This window comes from Crocodylus siamensis, chromosome 4 (assembly GCF_052110815.1).
Source record: "Crocodylus siamensis isolate JL-2025a chromosome 4, ASM5211081v1, whole genome shotgun sequence".
Taxonomy (NCBI): Eukaryota; Metazoa; Chordata; order Crocodylia; family Crocodylidae; genus Crocodylus; species Crocodylus siamensis.
The window spans coordinates 89,789,060-89,811,254 of NC_143398.1; the positions used below are offsets into that span (position 1 = coordinate 89,789,060).

General features: G+C 39.6%; 1 protein-coding gene across 3 annotated transcripts in view; it reads right to left on the reverse strand.

Annotated features, from left to right (window-relative positions):
* Window positions 1-1,953: 1,953 nt before the first annotated feature.
* The window catches only part of SCYL2 (SCY1 like pseudokinase 2), a 66,423-nt gene continuing 46,181 nt past the window's right edge, over window positions 1,954-22,195 (reverse strand). For 2 of the 3 annotated variants that reach the window (XM_090042840.1, XM_090042842.1), the window contains 7 exons: window positions 20,345-20,477; window positions 14,197-14,315; window positions 11,284-11,384; window positions 10,874-10,940; window positions 10,686-10,775; window positions 9,925-10,044; window positions 1,954-8,327 (listed from right to left, as the gene is read on the reverse strand). In XM_090042840.1, the coding sequence (XP_089898966.1) occupies window positions 7,677-8,327; window positions 9,925-10,044; window positions 10,686-10,775; window positions 10,874-10,940; window positions 11,284-11,384; window positions 14,197-14,315; window positions 20,345-20,477 (1,281 nt within the window). In that variant the 3' untranslated portion in view covers window positions 1,954-7,676. The remainder of the gene's footprint in view (window positions 8,328-9,924; window positions 10,045-10,685; window positions 10,776-10,873; window positions 10,941-11,283; window positions 11,385-14,196; window positions 14,316-20,344; window positions 20,478-22,195) is intronic. The other variant, XM_090042841.1, reaches the window with a different exon arrangement.

Genomic DNA, 22,195 nt, shown 5'->3' on the forward strand with positions numbered 1-22,195 from the left:
AGCCCCTTGCTCAAGACAGGATTGTCTCCAACTAAACCATCCCAACCAAGTGTTTGTCCAACTTGCTCATGAAAACTTCCAGGAATGGAAATTCCACAATTTGTCTACGTAACCTGTTCCAATGCTTGACCACCCTCAGAAAGTTCCTCCTTAACTCCAAACTAAATTCTCTCTCCTGCAATTTCAGACCATTGCTGGTCCAGTCCTATATGCGCACAGAGAAAAGCCCATCTCCATCTTCTCTTCAGGTATTTGAAGACTATCAAATGCCACCCCCGCTTCTTTTATCTAGGCTAGATAACCCCTAGCTCTTTCAGCCTCTCAGGTTCTCTGTTTTTGTTGCTCTGATATACTCTTCCAATCTTTCTACATCCTTCTTGAAGTGTGAGGCCCAAAACTTGACAACAATGCTCTAGGTGAGGCCTCACTAGTGCCAAACAGGAGAATCACTTCCTTGAATTGCAAGTAACACTCCTTTTGGTTTTCTTTCTTTTTCTTTTTTTTTTTTTTTGAAAGAGCACACTGCTGGCTCATATTTAGCATACGGTCAACTCTAACTCCCAATTCCTTCTCTGCAGTACTGTAATCTAACCAATTATTCCCTAGTCTGTAGTTAAACATTCAATTATTCAGTTCAATGGGTAGGACTTTGTACTTGTCCTTGCTGAATGTCACCTGATTGATTGCAGACCACTTCTCCAGGCTATCTAGGTCATTCTGGATTCTAGCTCTGCTTCCAGAGTATCTGCAAATCCACCCAACTTCCAAACTTGGTATCATCTACATATTCGCTAAGCATGCACTCAATCCCAACATCCAAATCATTCATGAAGATGTTAAACAGCATCACACCAAAGAAACTCCTGGGGAACCCCACTTAGTACCTCCTCCCAACTAGACACTGAGGCATTGATGACAACTCATCAAGTGAAGTAATCCAACCAGTTATACTGGATATCCACCTTACAGTCCTTTCATCTACTCTGTATTTCCTTATTAATGAGAATATTGTGAGAGACCATATCAAAAGTCTTACTTAAGTCCAAATGTATTAAATCCACTGTTCTTCCTGATAGTTAGACTGGAGAATCCCAGAAGCTGCATTTTTAATCTCCAACTAAGCACAGATCTGTTGGAGGGTGACTGGCACCATAAATATACTTCTTTCAGTTAAGTTCCTTCATGCTATGATATCTAGGAAAAAAATATATGTACTACCCAAGGGACTTGGCCCAACAAGACCAACAAGAAACTGATCTGGGTGGAAGGGTTTTCCTTATGGGTTGGCAGTTAAAAAAGAAAGCTGTGTGCATTGATATGTGAAAAGCAGAAAGCCACCATCAAGATGGGGACAGGTAAAGAAGCATTGGTAGTGCAGCCCTGGGGGAAATCATGAGCACACTTTTGAAGCAGAATGCTGTCTGGGAAAAAGTTCTGAACCATGAGCAAAGAAACTGCCTCCTGTTTGTACCTGCTATGTTTGGGGAAGCATAATTTCACCTCTTAACTAAAACAACTTGTGAAGTCCTGAATATTGACTGCCTGCTTGGGAAAGACCAACAAAAACAGAAATTTTGCAACGTAAGACATAACAGAACTTCACACTTACCAGTACACAATGATTAGGAAGTTTTAAAGAAATTTTAAAGAACCTGAATATTTAGGAAAATATTCCTGCAAAGCTGGCTGCAGTTTTTCCAACTTTTGTGGCTCTTTACCACATCATATGATGTCCATTCTGTGGCGGTACTGCAATATATGTGCCAAATCCAGAGATACCCAAGCACCACATGTTAGAAGAGAACTTAACTCAGTTATCATTCCTTGGTCAAATCATGCCAGCCTTACTGTGAGATTAATGGCAGGTCTAATAAAATGGGTATGGTAATAAAAGTTCCCCAATCAAGAGTTGCTTACTTCTATGGAAAGCTGGGAATAAAATATCTTCCATAATAAAAATAAGAAAAGTTCATTTATTTCAATAAGCAATCTCATTCAGATTTCAAAACTACACCATTCCATTCACAGTACAAAGTGATATGAATTTCTTGTAATTGTCACTGTACATTTTACGTATTTAAGATTACTGATCTAAAAGTTGATACAAGAATAAATTTGTTTTTGAAGAGCTGTCCTATAAACCAAAATATGATAATACCATGCTATGGATCACAACTGACACTACAGTAACATCACTTTACACACATCATGAAAATTGTAATGCTTTACAATCTAAACATAAAACCACCACTACTTACAGAGACTGTACAATTAGACAAGTAAATATAAATATTCTGCACAAGGCCTGAGTTCACTATAACACGTTAAAGCAGGTTTGATTGACAACTTCACCCCTGGAGATCTGTACAGTAGTTAAAACTGTCTGAAATTTAGCACTTATGAGAATAAATACAATAAATCCAGAATTAGGGACTTATTTACTAGGTTTTGGGAGCAAGTGAAAAAAGGATGTAGGGCACAAAGCCTAGGTTTAATCTATAATGTCTTGTGTGACTTCCTAGAACATGACTCAAATCCTAAAGGAAATGGAAGTACAAAAGGACAAACTCGCTGAAAAAACAGATAATGCATCTAAGCTTTTGGGTAAATTCTCTAAAAATATTTCAGAACAAAAGTTCTTACTTGTCAACATATAAAATGAAGCATATAGCATTACAAAGAAACAAAAATGTTATGCATATATAGTTAAATATTCTTTTTTTTTCTGGGATAAGATCCCGTCTTCTTACGGGATGTTTCGATAACTTTGAACTCCACAAACAAGTGTCAACACACACACACACACACACGATCCCTTCTCAAGTCAGAAGTTTCACATTTAGCATGAGAGATCCAGTGTTCCTAAACTTATTTAAGGAAAAAGTCTCTTCCCCTTCTGCTGCAAATCAGGCAGATTTAAGTGCACTAAGCACAAAGCAGAATTTAGAGAGCATATCCTTTTGCCTATAAGGAAGACCTATGGGATTTGACACAATCAAACCTCTCATTTTTTTTTTCACTGTGAAATGCAAATGAAACAAATGGCATCTAAACATACATGTACAAAGCACAATACAAAAATTAGCAAATACCTCTCTCCCTTACCATATTTTTGTTACTTTAGTAAAAGGCCAATGTGGTACTTGCAAACGCTTTAATATAGTAACATGTTAACAGCGGCAATCTGCACAGATAGGAAGACAAGACTTGGAGAAGGAAAGAGGTTGCAGTCCAGAACTAGAACTATTTAACATGCCCAAGGAGTAAACTGTCTAGTCATAGGGTAAAGTGTTTATGTTGTCATGTATCTGCAAGGCCACAGTGCCTCAAAATGTGCCCGTTTCATTTACCCAGCTGTATCTTCACTTCCTTACAATCACGTTTCCTAATAGACTGCTCCCCAGGTAATAATGGACAGTTGGACACCCTTTACCTTTTTTCAGGTGTCTTCTTGTGCTGCTGCCCTTCTACATATGGAGAAGGTCTTTGGTCTTCCCCATAGACTGCTCTGCTCCTTATCCCCAACCTTCATTATTTGGAAAAGCAATGAAATAACCTTATTCTCTGCCACCAATGAGGATAGAAAGGAATGGCCCTTAGGGCCATTTTGCCCCACCATCTCTTTCTTAGTGGGAATGAAGTTGGCACAGGGGCTGCTCAGAAACCCTGCCCAAGAAGTCAGCAGTTTCATTGCTCCACTAAGGCACTTACCCAGGCAAACACACACAGCAGTTTGGGTGAGCAGGAGTTTCAAGCCCTATTAAATACAGCAGATTTTTTTAAAGGCTCATTTGGTCTTTGGGGTTTTAAAAGGTGCTTCAGCAACTCTGGTACTTTAGCACCTGAACCAAAAATTCCAATATGGGAAGGGCTAGGGGTTAGGTTTATGATCACTAGACGTGTAGATGTCAGAACAGCAGAACTAATTCTTGTACCCAAAGAGAGATGAGGCTGCTTTCTATCAAGTATTTACATTTCTCATTTTATAGTAAATGCACTGTAGTGAAGCAAGTAAAAATAAAAAAGGGAGAACATACTGCTTCCTCTTTTTTCTCTGTTCTAACTGAAAATGTGAGAGCATCTCAACTGAGAGTTAACTGAGAGCTTGACCCCACACCTGCACTGAATATCCTGAAGTGCAAAAGCCCACTGAAGTCAATGGGAGTTTCCAAACACAGTGGTAAGCACAGGATTAAGATGCTGGGAAATTAAATAAACATGAATTTACAGATCGTGTACAACCTTTCCATCTATTTAACTGAAGTGTGAAAGGCAGATGCTATAAAAATGCATTTGTGGCAATGCAGTACGATTTATTTTCCAATGAATGACTATTTTGATCAAGTTACCAATATTCCCTAATTTTTTAAGAGGCAATATCACAAATTTCAAACCCATAGTCTAAATTCTATGTTTTTAGGACTGATCCCTTATTCTGCTATACTTAGAAATAATATTTAAAATGTGGGTAAAAATAAAGTGTGCAGGGGGTGGGGCATATATAGATGGTGACATATCTTACCAGTTTCTTTCTTAACTCATAGACATCCTTCCACAGGAAATGACAGATTGGGGGTGGGGGGGAATTATCTTCTATAACACATTTTTTTCTCCTTCACCCTTTCTCCTAACAGTCATTGGAAGTTCCAGGCATACATTTTTGCTGATCCAGCAGTCCTAACTAAACCCACTTGCCATATGAATATACATACCTTCAACCCTCAGGAACATCTGGGTAAGAAGCAGCAACTGGGGATACATCATGGAGTGGGCTTCTTAAAGAAGTGCTGCAGCAAAGGGGCCAGAAGAAACAAGCACTTTGGGGGAAAAATAACCTTTCCCTCCCCTCCCTTCTGAATTAAGCAGATGCCTTAAAAAAATAAAAAAGGTGTAAACTAATGGTCTTTTCTGTCCCATAATATAGTCCTTGGTGATAGTTTAGCCCAAATAAAAAAAAATAGTATTTGAAATTCACTGGTAATATTTGATTTGTATTTCTATGAACATGCTTTACTTCTGTTTGTTAGTATTTTTTTCCCTGATCCCTTCTGATAAAAATTGATATTGTATAGTTGCAAGAAAGAGACTGACAGAGAAACAGATATTATGCAATCAAGCGCTGCATACAAAGTATTTTGTATTATTCAAGCTAGGCAGAGGCCTTTATTCAGTATATTACCTCTGTATATAAATCTTACCTCTTAAATTAAACTTTATAAAAAGGCATAAAAAAGGATTTCCATGTAATATCTTATGCTCTGAACTAGAGACTGGCTCAAACCAAAACCACAGATCTCAAACAGCCAAAGTTCAGGAGAGCTGGAGTCCAAAACTGGATTCAAATTTTCCCACGTTCTATCTTTGGGAGGAGGTAAAAAGGAAACTACTAAAATCTAAGTCAGAATTTTGTAGTTTGAGCCCTCCTCTATTTTGGAAACATATTCTGCTACTAACAAGTGTCATTTTCATCATAAGGTTATCTTTGCTGTAATTTGAGAATGCACAAGTAATTCTTCAAAGTCTTGTCTTCAGTTGCCCTAACAAAACATAGCTCTCAGAAATCAGATCACATTGATTTATTTTAAAAAGAAAGGTATTAAGATCACTCTGAGTATAGAATGCCATTAACCACATATGAAATTCAAATATTTAGTATTCCTAACATTATACAAATTATGCAACTAGTTCAATGTAACCTACAATATCGACCATGGATCTACAGCACATAAGCATCACAATGTGTTTCTTTATTACCACAATTTCACTGGTCCCAGGTATTTTAAAAAATAAAAGGACTAAAGTAGCAGCTATAATACATCAAGATTTCATCAAGAGATACGCTTGAAGTTATCATCATTTAAAACTGTGAAAGTATAATTTAACAAATACAAGTCACATTTACAGCATAAGGCCCTTTGGTTTCTTAAGCAGCAAATGAAAGAATTTCTTCAGAGAAAGGCTTTGAAAAATAATGTAGGCTTAAAAAACCCCAAAAGAAACAAAAAACAAAAGTTAACTAATTCTTTCCTTCTCAAAATATCCAGCTATAGTCTTCAAAATATTACATAAGAAAGTTCCTGAAATTCCTAGGAAAGACAAAGTTAGAACCCAACAGTGGTAACCGACAGAGCAGAGATTCCATCATGGGGAAGCTGAACATCTACCTCTTGGGAAGGTAGAAAAAAAAATACTGCTTGATTTTCTGGAGAACTTTATTAAATTTGTAGCAATACAGAATAAGGGTTTAAAACAGCTATGTACTCATCAAATATGTTCTAGTGCTTACAGATTTTCACTTGAGAATTCAAATCATAGGTATTTATCCTTCATAAGAGAGCTTGAGTGAACACTAAATTGGATGTTAAAAGTTCATTCAAGTTAAGGAATCATGGCTTACTGCTTTTTCATATAGCCATATGCCACACTAAATGCAGTCAGTTCTTCCCTACAGCCAGAAAATGCTAATTGTTTCAAAATATTTCCATATATACAAGCCAACTGTATCAAAACTGAGGCAGATAACACTTAAATTTAGGGACTATTTTTTCCTATGGTGCTTAGTAATAGCTCTGATTCTTAGTTTGCACCAGTGAAAAAACTACCAATTTCGCCACTGAAAACAAGAAATATTTTGCTTCTGATTTACATCACTGTTACATGCCATTTTTTAAATAGGACTTTAAGCAGTATGTGGCTCTTTCTCTGGGCCTAAAAACTGGGATCAAATACTACAAAGCAAAGTGCAAGTCTGTCTGACTACTGGAGCAAGGCACCAGTCATTGCTATTAGAATATTTACTGTTGCCACCTGACTCATGTCAGAATACACTGAGGGTGTCTACACAAGATGCTAAATGCACAATAGACTGATTCTACTGTGCATTAATGCGTCATGGCAAAACATGTGCTAATGTGCAGAAGAATTAGTCTACTGTGCAGCACCATCACTAAAAAGGCATATGCTGGTGCTACTGCGCAGTAACACTAGTTACTGCGCATTGAGTTAGTACCTGTTATTACAGGAACTAAACTTAATGCGCAGTAACTGCAGTGTATTAATGCATGTGTAGACATGCCCTGACTAATCCAAGTGAAAAACCAAATAATTTCAGCTCCTTAGCCTCCTGTGTATGATTAGAGACATACCCGTACAAAAATCACTACTGCAACTGACAACCTGAGGCTGCATAAGAATCAAACTTTTCCCATGCTGTTTTGTTGGTATAAATTAAAGGTCATGACATATTCAACAAATATATGGTTAAGTGGTAACAGAACAAATCCATTCTGTTTAGTTTTACACGACACACAAGTTTTTTCAATGTGTGCTAAATCAAGATGTGCCTTTTTAACTTATGGAGTAAAAAAACCACACACACAAATTTCTAAAAATTTAGTTTTTTTATGAATAGACATATGAAGGTTAAATGTATCCTGACTTCAAAGCTCTGAGATTGGGAAAATAAAGCAAACTATTTAATGCATAAGGTGGCTTTACACTTAAGCAATTCCACAATATTATCCAGTCAGCAGGTAAACAGTCTTTTTTCCTGTGCAAAAAACTTTATTTTGCCAGATGGGAAATTTTCTTAAATTTTCACCAAATCATAATAAGATGTTAATCAGCTTACCCATGATTCAAACTGTAGCAATCATTGAAAAAGAAAGCAAAACATTTTACCCAAAAAGATCTTTTAAGTCATTGCTAGCTGAGCTGCTGCTCGTCATAGTGTTTGTTGGCTGTGGAAAGTTCTGAGGATTAAAGAAAGGATTACCCTGCATACCAAAACCAGGTTGTCCTACTATGTTCATCTGTGGTCCCAACACTGAACTGGTTGTGCCTGGGGACCCCTGAGGGGGTACAAATTGATTAACCCACGAGGTTGATTTCTGCTGTGCCAGCTGGTTCATACTGACTTTGGGTTTTTGAGGACCAAAAAGATTATCTAGAGAAGACATATCTGCAGGTCTGTTTTGCTGGGTCAGCTGTGAGACTGCAGATGTTGCACTAACAGGGCTGTAGTTTGGCATATTGGGGGCTGGTACTATGTTAACCTTGGCTGTTCCAGTTCCACTTGGACTGCTGAAGAAATTCTGGTTTGTGGTACCAGCCCCCATGCTGAATCCAGAAGTCTGAAGACCTATGGTAGTATTCAGGCCATTTGTTATGTTTCTTTTTGTGCTGTCAACAGGTGATGAAAACCCCATTCCAATACCCATAGGTGGGACAGAAGAGAAGCTGCCTGAAGAAGCAACTTTAGGTTTACTAATAGAATGATTGGTCAAAGATGACATATTATCTATCAAAGTTTCTGTTAAGTCCTTTGCCTGAAAAACATACAAAAATAGTTTAATGTTTTGTTTTGTTTTTACAGATGCATTAACAATATCTTATCACATTGCTTCTGCAGTTGAAATTCAAGGCGATGTTCCTTTAATATATTTTTCAGAAGCCAGAATTCATTTGACCTTACGTTTGACTAAAACTAATCATGAAATGTATGCATGGTAGTTTCTTTAACATTACAGAGAAGACATTTTGGTAACTGCAGTCTTTTAAGTACGCAGAATTTGAGTTTTGGCAACCATGTCTGACAAACACTGTTTATTATAACTGTTCAAAGAATTTCAATACAGAATGCATTAACTGTACAAAACAGTTTCTATTATGGTCAAGGGGAATCTCACATGGATAAATGCTCCCACACAGTATCATGCTGAAAGTGTAGCAGTTGCACTACATGCATGCTGGCCATCTGACCAACAGGCAATAACTGTTCTCAGCAAATCAGTTTCTGTAACACAAATTCTATATTTCAATATGTATGGGTCTAAATTTAACTCAGTAATGCAACTGAAGGGTGGTGACAGCAGCTCTGGGGGACACTTTTTTTGGGAGGGTGGAGGAGGGCGATAAGTGTACAATAGCCACTGCTGCTGTGGTGGGCTGGCTGTGCTTCCATGGCACTATGGCAGCTAGAACTGCCCTGTACAGAGCTGCTGCCCATCCTTGCCTCTGATTTGGCTTTGAGTTACATATTCAATTCCTACAGAAGTCAGTGGGAGCTGCATGCTTGTAATAAAAAAAATCCACCACATCTGTCCCTTTTCATAACTGCAATGGGCTACAGTTGCCCAGAGTTATTAGGCCAGAGAAAACTAATTAACTCTGCTGTAGGTTTAGTGCCCGACACAAGTACTATCCTATGGCAGAGTTATTTACTCCAGCACAATTCACATGTAGACATGACAGGGCTGGCTGGGGCACATGCGTGTTACAGGATGGGGATGCCTACCAGCAGGCAGCCCCACCCTGTGGCACCCTTGTGCCCCAGCCAGCCAGTCTGCAGCACACTGAGCCAGGGTAGAGCAGCTCCAGGCTGGCAGGCTGATCCCACCAGACCCCTTGCCAGCCAAGACGGCACTGCCCAAGCTCAATGTCCTGCAGTCCCAGGTGTGCATATAAACACTGTGCCTGGGGGCAATAAACTTCAGTGTGAACTTCACTGGAGCTTACTGCATCACACTACTTTCATATGTAGACACACCCAGTATCTCAGTACTATGGGCTTTCAACATGGATAAAGGATTAAGAAAAATAAAAATAAAAATCTTGAGGCCCATTGCTACTAACATAGGGAATGCAAGGTAGGCATAAATGGATAAAAGATTTTTTTTAAAACCTCAAAACCCCACAATCAAACACCCTAGCTTAATGAACGCATGGTCAGACTAAAGTTTGTTGTTGTTTACCTACAATGACTTTACAGAGAGTTAACATAAAAGAATATAAGGGTTTTTCTCTTAGTAAACAAAGATGCAAACAAATAGCAAATGCAGTATTTATAATACATACAATACCTGTAAGGAAGTAGGGTCAAGGCAACAATGTAGAGAGCTCAATACAGTAAATACATTCTCTTACCTGTTTTACTGGAGGTGTGATTGTATGCGTTTGAGGCTTAAGTGGCTGCTGGTTTTTCAATTTTTGTGCCTGTTCTTGTTCTTTTGCTAACTTTTGCTTCTCTTCAAGTGTAAGTGATGTCTTGAACAGAGAAAACATTGGCATTATCATCAGATGGTAAAAAGGTTTTTTTTTTCATTCCCATCTTATTCCAAACGTATTGGAGTATTAAGAATGAGTTAAGATCATATATTTAATTAATTTAGTGAATTTCAGTATCCGAAAAAACCTAAAATAGAGTATTGTCTATAAAAAAGCCTAAATGCCAGCAATTCAGTTTTGTCTTTTAATTTCTTTGCCTTCACTCTTTTACATTTCTTGCGGCGGTGGTTTTTCTTTGAGGGTGAAAGGTCCCATATGCAGAAATTAAAGATTGCCCGAGTATTTCATCCTAATACCTAAATCCACTACCTAAGTTTTACAATAAAGCTTTGCTAGTTGTTAAATCTGTATTAAAAGTAGGAAGGAAACTAGTTTATAATTTTAGTGCCAATATTGCTGAATTCACAAAAAAATTCAGTTTAAAAAAAATGTTTGTAAATCTTTGGACTGATACGTTTGGTTATATTCTTTTAAAGCACTAAATACAATGCAAATACTTATGCAATTTTCTTGAGGCAAGTCCTCCTTTTTCTAAAAATCAGCCTCACATACAAAGACATCTGTGTAACAAAACAACTCTGAACAAACAAATAAAAAATAAAGAAAAAGTTCTGACATACCTTTCTCTGTTTTGATGACAGTTCATTTTCTTTGCTATCAGATCCGCTAGTTAGCAAGTCAGTACCTATACTGTTAAACACTTTGTCAATCTGTTCAAATTGGTTAAAAAAAAAAATTACATGTTGTAACCTAAAATTAGTATTTTAAACTCCTATACAGAACCGAACCAATAAAATATAACTCTTACCTGATTACCAGTACTGCTAGATTTTGCCTCTTCAGATACATTCATTTGATTAGTTATATCCAAAGTTCTATAGCAAAAATAATATGGAAGTGGTAATGGCCTCACCATAAATCAATAAAGTAGATTATTCTTCTGCATTAATTCTTAATATTATGCTAAAAATATTCTTTTATCATAGCATTTTATCATGTATTTTGGATAACTGGGTGAAATTGGAAATTTATGGTGAATTTATTTGCCAATTTCAAATGTTGACAAGGATAGCATACAGGGCAAGACTGGCTATTTCCAAGAACTCTCAATTATTGGAATGAGAACTTGGTAAGGTTTTATTACATCTGGTACCACTGACCAACTGATTTCAGTTATAGTTAAACTGGCAAGCTGAAACTGATTAGAGACATACTTACTTCTGCTGTTCTTGCATTACATGAAGTTGTTCAAGTTTGGTCTTATGCTCAGCTTCCAGTCTATTAAGCATATCTTTTATGACACAAATGAAAGAATTGAACTTAAAAAGAGAAACGTGTAGAATATTAGGATTCTGCACAAAACTGTCAACAAATGCATGCATTGCGTTCCAACACGAGTTACAGCTAAAAACTCATAGACCCAGAACTTAACAATTGTTCAATAACTTGTAAAACTTGTATTACACAATACACAAATAATCTCCACCAGTTTTTGAAAAAGTATTTTTATTTGCTTTTACCATCTTGCATGAAACACCCCTTATAAACAGAATGTGATACTGAAACCTAACAGCAGTACGCCTGCAGTAGGATCTGAGGCAACCCATGTGAAATGGATTCAATGTTACTTTATTTGAAAAAGGATATTCTTAAGAATTCAATTTTCCTTCTTAAATGTATAGCAAAGTTTTTTTATTTTGCTACAGTATTAATCATATTTGTGAATAAAACTAAGAACTGAAATTAAGACTATATTTTAAAATTAACTGAAGTATTATTTAGGTGGTTAATTATGTTTCCAGGACAACACCAGATATTGCTATATTAGTCCTTTGTTTCCAATTTTGTTGACACTCAGTATATTTTGCTCTGAATATATTTGTGGTATATTTTAATGAAGGCATATCTGTTAAATGTTAATCTTCCTATCAATCTTAGAAAAAATAAGAAGAGTAATTTTAATGTCATGTTATGTTCTACACTCAGTAACTTTAAAACCAAGAAGCTTGTAGTCAGTTTCTCAATCCAGTTATTTCCTACAGCATTAAAAAAAATAGATGAGTAGCAGGAATATAAATTAAGCTAATGAGGTGCCATGTTCTTTCTATTTTGAATCCCACAGCATTTACCTTCTGAGGGCTGACTTTCTGGCTAGTAACACAAAGATGTCAGAAAATACGCTTGTGCCTGTTGAAGTAAATCTGACTTACACCCATGAGTTTCTGTTAATTTTGAATCCAGTGAGTTACCTAACAGTTCTTACATTTATAATAAAGAACAACATAAGTAGTTGCATTTAGTACAGTAACTGATCTCCAACAGTGGCAAGTAGTAGAGGTTTTAGGAGATTATGTGAACAGGGTACATCCATGTCATTTCATACCCTTGCTGGCATCAACCATCATTAGTTTATAGATTTCAGATTTAGAGAGAGATCCCTGACTGTTTAACTTAATAGCTTCCAATGGATCTGTCCTCCATTAATCTGTCTTATCACTTTTGGAACCAGGTTATACTGTCTGTCTCCACAACTTCTTGCAACAACAGATTCCACAAGTATATGCTGCGAAATGAAGTACTTCCTCTTGTTTGTTTTAAACCTGCCTCTCGATAATTTCAGTGGGTGCCCCTTACTTATTGTAGGCTGGGACTGGGACTTGGTGAATAACAGGTCTCCTATCCTTCATGACCTCATATCCCCCCACCTTTGCCTTTCCAAACTGAAGATAAAAATTTAAGTTACTGAAGTTAGTTGGACTTTATATGGCAAGTATCAGTGAAAATCTGATGATAAAGCTGAAATTTAAGTTAGAAAGGAACAATTTAAACATAGTGAAAACTGAGACAACTCATTTGAATTTGAACATCACATTTCAAATTACTTGGGTGCAAAGATAGAGATTTTTGGGGCCGATACCAGCAGCCGACATTTAAGGAAGCATACTGGCTGATACCCATCCGATTTCTGATACAGCTGCCTCCAGCTGGTAAGTCCAGGGTGGTGAAAAGGGAGGGGGAAGTGAAGGGACATGGGGGGGGGGCAGATAAACACCCTGCACAGTGAGGGACAAGGGAGGGGCAGGCACTGCCCAGGCGGGGCAATGGGGAGGAGCTGTGGTTCATGGGGGGAGGGAGCAGAGGCAGCTCCCACCACTGCTTGCATCCCAGAAGGGCACAGTGGGGAGGGGGGTACCCCTGGATCTGTTCAGGATGGGCTGCAGCTGGGGCTGCACAGGGCTCTTCTCAGTGGGGGCTGAGCTCAGAGAGGGTGCCAGCAGTGCTGTATGATGCATCCATCCCTAATTTATCGCCACTCATCTCCTAGCACCACCACCACCAGCCGCCCGGCACAGCCCCAGCTCAATGCCCTGCCCCCACCCTGGCACGTAAATGGGCTACAGCTTTCATAGACTTTCATAGACATTAGGGCTGGAAGGGACCTCGGGAGATCATCGAGTCCAGCTGGCGGCAACAAAGTTTGGGGTGGATGCAGCATCCTCCCAGTGCCTCTGGCCCCTGCCAAGAAGAGCCCCATGCAGCCCCAGCTGCAACCTGCCCCACCCTGTGCAGATCTGGGGGGCACACCCCCCCTCCTGGTGCCCTCCCAGGGTGCAAGCAATGGCAGGAGCCACCTCTCCCCATCACAAACCACAGCTCCGCCCCCCCCCCCCCCCCCAGCAGTATTTGGCCCTGCCCGTGCTCCCTCCCTTACCACAGGGCGGGGGGGGGGGGGGGGTGTTGATCTGCATCCCCCCACACCCTTCCACAACACCAGACTTACCAACTGGAGACAGCTCTCCACACTGCATGTTGTGCTCCTTGCTGCCTGAGTGCTATGCACGGCACGAGCATTTATCAGCCAAATTATCCACCCCATCAGGCTGATATCAGATACAGCCAGTTTTGTTTATATTGGTACTGATCTGGTATCGGACCTATGTATCGATGCACCTCTACTTACCAGATCCACTGAAGAAGCACTGCTATTTAAGCCTAACTATTCTGACATCACTACTGTACATTTGTATCAAAATGTACTGATTAAAAAAATCTTCTGTGACACAATATTTTACCTTTACTTCTAGATCACCTAATTAGGTAAACATGCAAAAATTAAAACTGTGCTCTTACCTGATTGAGATTTAGATTGTTCTCAATACTCAGAGGAATCAGATGGGGTAATACTTTTCCTGCAAGTTGTTCTTTGGTAATTCCCAACTTCTTGTGGGTAAGTGTGCATTTGTAAATACCTGACACACATCATTGAGAGAGATGAAGTTCAGTAAATAGTGTGAATGAGCTCTAAGAAAAATACACTTACTATGCATACTGAAAATTAGCCAAAACACAGGATTCAAAAGGCAGGTTACCAGGGAAAGATCCACCTATGGAAGATATTGTTTAGTGTGCAGCTGAACCTAAAACGGCTTAGAAATCATAACACCAAAAATATCAGCAGCAGAACTCCTGTTCCTTTGACCAGCTTCCCCTACAAGGAAGAGATGGAGTTCGCCTGATCAAGAGGGAAAGGTTGTATTTGCATGCAAGTTTGCTAACCTAGTGGGGATGACTTTAAATTAGGTTCAACAGGGCAGAGACAAAAAAGGAAGGAAGTATAGAGCTAGGCAGCCTAGATAAAAAAACAAATAAATACATAAAATCTAGAAAAAGGGGGCAATAGGGAACCTTAAAACTATTCTTAGAGACAAATTACTGCCATGGGCTATTTACCTAAGATGTTTATATACCAATGCAAGAAGTATGGGGAATAATCAGAAATTATTAGAATTCCTCCTTGTGGGCAGCCCCTTGATATGGGGTTGACAGTCTTCCAGTAAAAGAGGGAAGTCATCAGTGAGTCTGCAGATGACTGAAGAGGCCAATCAAAGATTCTCATGTTTGACTACAGATATCACAAATAGTTCTGGGAGGAAGACATGTTTGTGATGTCAAGCCACAGCTCTTTCCTTTTGCCTCTCTTATTGACCTCCATAGTCAGTTGAATTTGTTCAAAACTATCAATGCCTCATTATACATCATGGTGGCACCGGGGACAATTCAGTACTTCAGTCTCTCAGGTGTTGATATTAATATTTCATTTCTCCAGGTTGGCCTTCAAAAAATCCTTGAATCTCTTCTTTTGCCCACAGCTAGAGCAGTGTCCATCGATAAGTTGGAAGTTCAGGACCCGTTTTGGGATTAGTTGTCAAGCATCCTTATATGATGTCATGAGCAACAGAGTGTCATATAAACATGGCTTCAATGCTGGTGGTGTTTGCTTGAGCCAGAATGCTGGTGTTTATTCTTCTGTTCTTCCAGTTAATATAGAGGATTTTTTGAAGATATCAGTGATGGTAATATTCCAAAGCTTTCAACTGTTTCTGCTATGTCATCCAAGGTTCACATTGATTCAACAGGGTAGGGACAACAGCCTGGTAGACGAGAAGTTTTTTTGAGTCTTGATATCATCTTCATTGGACACACATTTTGGACGTGTCCAAAGGCAGCACTGGCAGATTTTATCCAGTGTTGAATACTGTCATTCATATTTCCTTTTTGGGAAAGGTAGCTACCCAAATAGGGGAAATGTTCAACATTTTCAAACGATTACCTTCTAATTATAGGATCTAGAGGAGTAGCTGGCTAGTCTGGGGTGGGTTGATTAATTATCTTGGTTTTTGTGAAGTTGACAGTGAGTCCAAGCATTTCATACGTTTCACAGAAGTGATCAAGAGTGACCTGGAGTTCTTAAACTAAGTTAGCACACATGACAATTGTCAGCTTACTGAAATTTAGTAACGGAAATGTTAGTTATCTTGGATTTGGATTTTCATGAAATACTGGGATGCTAATTCCAAATGGAAGTTTACTAGTGATGAGATGTGGAATAGCTGATATAGATGGAAGAGTATGTTGGTGCAGTCACGTATCCTTGCATGACTGTAGTTCTAATAGTGAAAAGATCTGTTTCCAAGTCATTGCTTAGGATGGCTGCTGTTGTATCATCATGAAAGAGTTTGATAATGATAAATTTTGTGGGGCACTCAAAATCAGGATCTTCCATAGGTGCTCTCTGTTGATTGAATCAAAGGCCTTAGTTAGGTCAATGAAGGCCATCTCTGTATTCCTCAGTGTCAAGATGACCAGGGAGGTAGGAGAGTTTTTCACTAAGGCACTGCTGCAAAGGATCACTTTTAACAGGGTCTTTCAAGAACATAATATTGAACCTCTCCTTTGGTTGCTTCTGTCTCATTTTAGAGCTACACAAATAGATTTGATGGGACATATCAAACAATGATCCTTCCCACAGCCATCTACAGTGATCATAGCTCTGCCATGTCCATACCAGTCCCATAAACAAACTATGATGCAGTCAATCAGGTGACAGTGTTTTGAGTGGGGGTGCATCCATGATGTTTTCCATTGTTGCTTTGGAATAATAAGATGTTTATGATGATAAGATCACATTCTGAACACTTACTCAGGAGAAGAATGCCATTTGAATTTACTTTCTCCACCCCTTCCTTTCTAGTGTTTCTTTCTATAGCTCAGGGTCCCTGACCACTCTAGCATTGAAACTGCTGAGAAAAACAGTCTTACCTTCTTAGGTGACAGGTGATAGAACTTGGTTGAATTTACAATAAAATTCTTTTCGTACTATCATGGAAGTGTGATGTAATTGGGATAATGAAGACATGGTGAGATGGTTTGAAAGGAAGGAGTACTGTCATGGAGGAGTATAAATTTGTTCATGAAAGGCTGGCAAGGAAAAAAGGCAGATGGAATTGCTTTCTATAGAAAAGTTGCACTTACTGTGAAATGCAGTATGAAGTGAGAGATAGGTCTGTTGAAAAACTATGGTCTATATAAGAGGGGAGAACAGCAAGGCTGATGTCATGGTGGGCAACTGCTATAGAATAGAAGGTATTTATCAAGTCACATGGTGGACTTCAATTTCCATAAAAGGGTAACTGCAGGGCACAGGCAGGCCAAGCTGCAAGGGTAACAGCGCAGCACAGGCAGGCCAAGCTTGTGGAGTAAGTCTGGGATAACTTTTTCATACTGGTGTTAGTGAAGCCGTCTTGATTTGCTGTTCATATATAGGAATAAAAGTGGAAGACTACTTGGGTAACAACCATGAAATGACAAGTATTCAACACTGGACTTCAGAAAAGCAAATCTAAACTCAGGGAAATGGTAGGCAGGATCCCCTGGGAGGCAAGTCTAAAAGGAAAAGAAGTCCAGTAGGCCATATTATGGGCATAAGAACAAACTATCCTGACATGAAGTAAGAACAGGAAGTCCAACTTAGCTAAACAGTGAACTCTTCTATGAGCTGAAACCCAGAAAGGAATCCTATATAATGTGGAAACTTGACCATATTATGTGGAAGTAGTATAAAAGTATTGAATGGGCAAGCAAGGGTAAAAGTGAGAAGGCCAAGACCCAAAATGAGACAACTAGCAAGGGATGCAAAAGGCAACTAAAAACATTCCAGAAGTATGTCAGAAAGAGGAGGAAGATCAATAGGAGTATCACTCGCAAATAAAGGGAAGTGATCCTTCTTCTCTATGTGGCACTCATGAAGCTTCTGGAGAACTGTCAAGCTTTGGCCACCATACTTCAACACAGACAGGGACAGATTGGAAAGAATACAGGTGAGAGCAACAAAAATGATCAGTGCTCTGGAAAACATCAAACTTACAAGGAAAGGTTGAAAGAACTAGGTCCCTTCCAGCCCTAATTTAGGATTAAGTTTGGAGAAGAGAAATCTGAGGTGGGATTTGATAACAACCTTCAACTATCTAAAAGATGGTTATACAGAGAATAATGATACACTTTTCCCTGTAGCTGAGAAGACAGGATAGAAAGCAACAGTCTTAAGACTGCAGCAAGGAAAATGTAGGCTGTCTATTAGGAAAAATTTCTAGCTATAAGGGTAGTTAAGCATTGGATAGGCTACTAGAGCGTTTGTGGAATCACCATCCTTGGACGTTTTTAAGAGCAGTTGGAAAAACACTTGTCTGGGATGGGTTAAACAGAGGTGATCTCGCCTTAAGCCGAGGTGTGGACTTGTTGACCTCCTGAGGTCCCTTCCAGCCCTATTTTTTTTTTTAACAATTCTGTAAAAACAGTAAACTCCAATGTAAGCTGGCTACAAAAAGAAGCCTCTTTTATAACATACAGAACAGCAGCAGCAATAAGTCAGTGACTCAAGGCTATATGCTATGGCTGTGGAACAAAGCAACACACTGTACTTTGAGTATGGATGCCACCCTTGGTATTTCTCTGAAAACTTGCCACCCACTCTCTCTCTCTGCATTCTACAGTAACTCTTTTAGGAAAGTTAGGTCTGTGTTAAATACAAAGTGAAACAAGACAATCTAAAAGCCCCTTTTTCTCTTGAAATAAAAAAAAAAAAACCTATGGAAAAAATGGATACAGACATGGAAGACGGATCTAATTTTAAGCCTAGTAAGCTTATACAGTATAACCTCACAAATCCAGAATTATTGAAAATCCAGCACTTTATAAAACTACACTCCTTTGGGGAGTAGCAGCAGCCAGTTCCGGAGCAGTGGAGGGGGAAGCTTGCATGCTCCAGCTGCTGCCACCATCCACCACCCTGTGTCACTGCTCTGTGTACGGCTGCTGCTCCGGGACTGGCTGCCGCTACCCTCGCCCCACTGGCCACCGCTTCGGTTTCAAAAATTCAGAATTTTCACATTTCTGCCAAGTGCTCGGTCCTAAGCATGCCAGATTCATAAAAGTTATACTGTACCATGTTACAAGGGCACGCATTTCATACAGCAGAATACTTGTTTGTTTAAATAGCCCATTTGCTGAAAATGCATGAACTGTAACAGTGAAGATCAAACAGAAGAAAAGCTCTGGAATATGCTTTTTTATGACTGTCATAAAAAAGGCCTATCAGCCAGCCAGGAAAGATTCAGCTCCTGACTTAGGACATATGGGTGTAAGTGGGGAAGAAAGAGAAGGCAGGATGAACATAAACATGACCCCTCCCATGTTAGGATTCTTGTACATGAGCAGTTTGGGCACCATATAGTTAAGGATCAGATAGGATAAAACCACAATTCTTTTGTGGACAGGAGACAGCTTTAACTAATGCTACCAATTAGGGTAAAATTTTATGCAACCCAACCCACAGCTAGAGCTTCATTCTACATGCCTTCCCACTTCCAGACACAGCTCTTGCCGTCTTTTTGCTTATACGGAGGAACGCAGGTCAAGGATATTTGAATGTGCCCAAAAGCAATGTACACAGCTGTTCTCAGGCAAATTTATATCACTTCAACACCTGGAGGATCCACAGAAGTTATACAGACCAGCTGCTGTGGAAGATGTTTCTGACGGACTACAAGCAGTATCAGGAATGGATTTTGTAATAAAAAAAAGGACGTGCCTAAGAAATTAGGTACTAGGCTTGTGCGAAGCAGCTAGTATTCGGTTTGGATTTGGCCGATTCAGGGGACAGTGATTTGATTTGGTGATTCAAATCACTGTCTTGAATTGATTCAGCTGAATCCGATTCAGAGGTTTGGCCATTGCCAAATCAGCTAAATCTCCGAATCAAATAGTCCTCATTCCCCACCCACTTGCCCAGCCCCATCAATGGCTGCCCCGCCCAGCCCCAGCATCCCAGCTCTTTAAAACAAAAGACCTGCATTCACCAGTTCCTGCCACGCGGGGGGGTGATCCCCACTGCCCCACACTACGTGGAGGTACCTCTGCCATGAGCCCTCAAAGGCCCTGACGGCCGCTGCAGCAGCCAGTGACTGGGTTTTTTTGTTTTTTTTTTTTAAAAGCACTAGGATGCTGGGGCTGGGTGGGGCAGTGGGTGCTCAGAGGGGTTAGGGCAACAGGCAGGGGATGGAGCCTAGTAGGGATCCCCCCACGGTCCCTTCCCTCTCCTTCAGCCCCTCTCCCCGCTGCCCCCTACTCACTGGCAGGGAGTCAGGGTCCAGCTCCCTGTGATGGCAAGCAGGGACTGCCTGAATCTCCAAATCTCTCCAAATCAATTTGGACCTTTTTATTGGTCTCCTGATTTGATTCGGATTCGGAGATTCGGCCGCTGAATCAGGCCAAATCTCCTCCAAATTGAATCAGCATCCAAAGCTTTGCACAGCCCTATTAGGTGCCTCTAATAGGCTGCTACACAAATTTTCAACTATAAAACATACAGACTTATCAAAGTATACATAAAATTGCTACATCAAAACACTAAAAGAAGATTAAAGTAAAAACTGTTTATTACCTAAAATTCCCATTAGTACTGCAGGTTCCTTGGATGGAATTTGTTGTAGGAAAGGCAGAATGTCATCAAGTACAAACCACTTATCCAGGTACTCCAAAATCTTTCCTAAGCACACTAGTGAGTTTACACGGACCTATTGCATATGAAACAAGAGTTAGGCAATGTGTCCAAGTTGAGTTTTTTCCTAGAAGCACACATATACAACATATTTGACAGATGTAAGGATTTTTGTGGGTGATTTCTTTTTATTGGACCAATTGCATGGTTGGGAGAGACTTAGACAAGCTTTCAGAAGCAGAGAAGCCTTCTGCAGGTCTCTGGAAGAGAAGCACACGCAGCAGAGCTAAATAGCAGATGGGACAAAGGCTTGTGTAAAACTACATCTTGTTCCATGTACAAATTTCCTGCATCATAAGAGAAATATGATTTCAACACTACATAAAATATTTAGTCTTTTTAAAAGAAAACATATAATTCCTTAAATTCTATAGAAAATTAGATTTGCATGATTCTTGAGGTTCCTTCCAACTCTGTGAATCTATAAAATTAGATTTTCACAAAATTATCAAGTTCTATCCAATAAGAAATTTTTGGTCCTTTAATGCAATGTGTTTAAACATAATGTTTCAAGATAGCATTTCTGCAATGTTAAAACATCAGAGCACCTTGTAAAAAAAAGTCTAACAGCAGATTTCCATTGGGCGGGGGAGGAGTGTGAAAAAGAAAAGAAAAAGGATAAATGTGCTTTCTTCCCCCTGCTTGACAAAAAAAAAATCTTACCTTTCATTGTCTAACACTTAAGAGTGGAATGAGACCTAGTGAGAGGTAATCAAATCTGAACTATTTGATAGAATCTCAACAGAAAATGCTTAAAGAATTTAACCGATTAGTTTACACTAGAGAAAATAAAGCTTGCTGTTCCACAGTGATACTATTTTTGTTGTGATCCAAATACATTCTTGCTCTAAACTATTATGTAGCGCCTCTCCAATTTTGAAGACTGCTACCAAGTTATCATTTTCAAGAGACAAAAGCCCCAAGGAAGGAACAGCTGAAACAATGCATGATTCCTTCCTATACTCACAGCTTGTATCTTGTTTTTTCTTTAGAGAGAAACTACACTTAACGTAACTTGGAAGCTATGCATGAAACCCACTGAACTGAAATGCCATATTACTGCATTTACTCAATTATAAGACGAGGTGCCCCACCTCCTCCATTTAACATGGGGGGGGGCAAAGCCTGTCATCTTAGAATTGAGTATGAGGATAGTTGGGGCAGGGGGAAAGAGAAGGGGGCAGGCAGCCCTGTGCTACTGCCTCTGCACCCTGCCTTCCTTACCCCGCCACAACCCTGTTGTCTCTGCACTCCTGCCCACCTATCTCCCTCCCCCTCTTATTCTTGCTATGAAACAGCAGGCTCTGTCCACGCTACAGCCCAGTTCTGCCCTGTAGCAGCAGTGCATACCCTGCAGGGCTGCTATGGGCGTGGGGTTAGGGCCATGCTCAGACCCCTAGGCTTCAGCGTGGATGGAACCTGCCAGCATGAAGCAGAAGTATAAGGGGAAATGAAGAGGGGGAAGCAGATGCAGCAGGGGGAAAACTGTTTGACCTCCCCAAACCACCTCCCCCAACTGCCTGCTCCTCCACAGCAGTGGGGGGGATAAATTAAAGACGACCCCGCAGTAATTAGATTTGAATACATGGAAAATTACAACGAATTTATAAAATTCCCCATGTACACAATCTAATTATGGGGGGACCACCTTAAATTCAGGCTTGTCTTAAAATGGTATTTTAAATGGACATAAGAATACCCAGTCATTCGAATTGTTGTTTCCACTTTGTAATG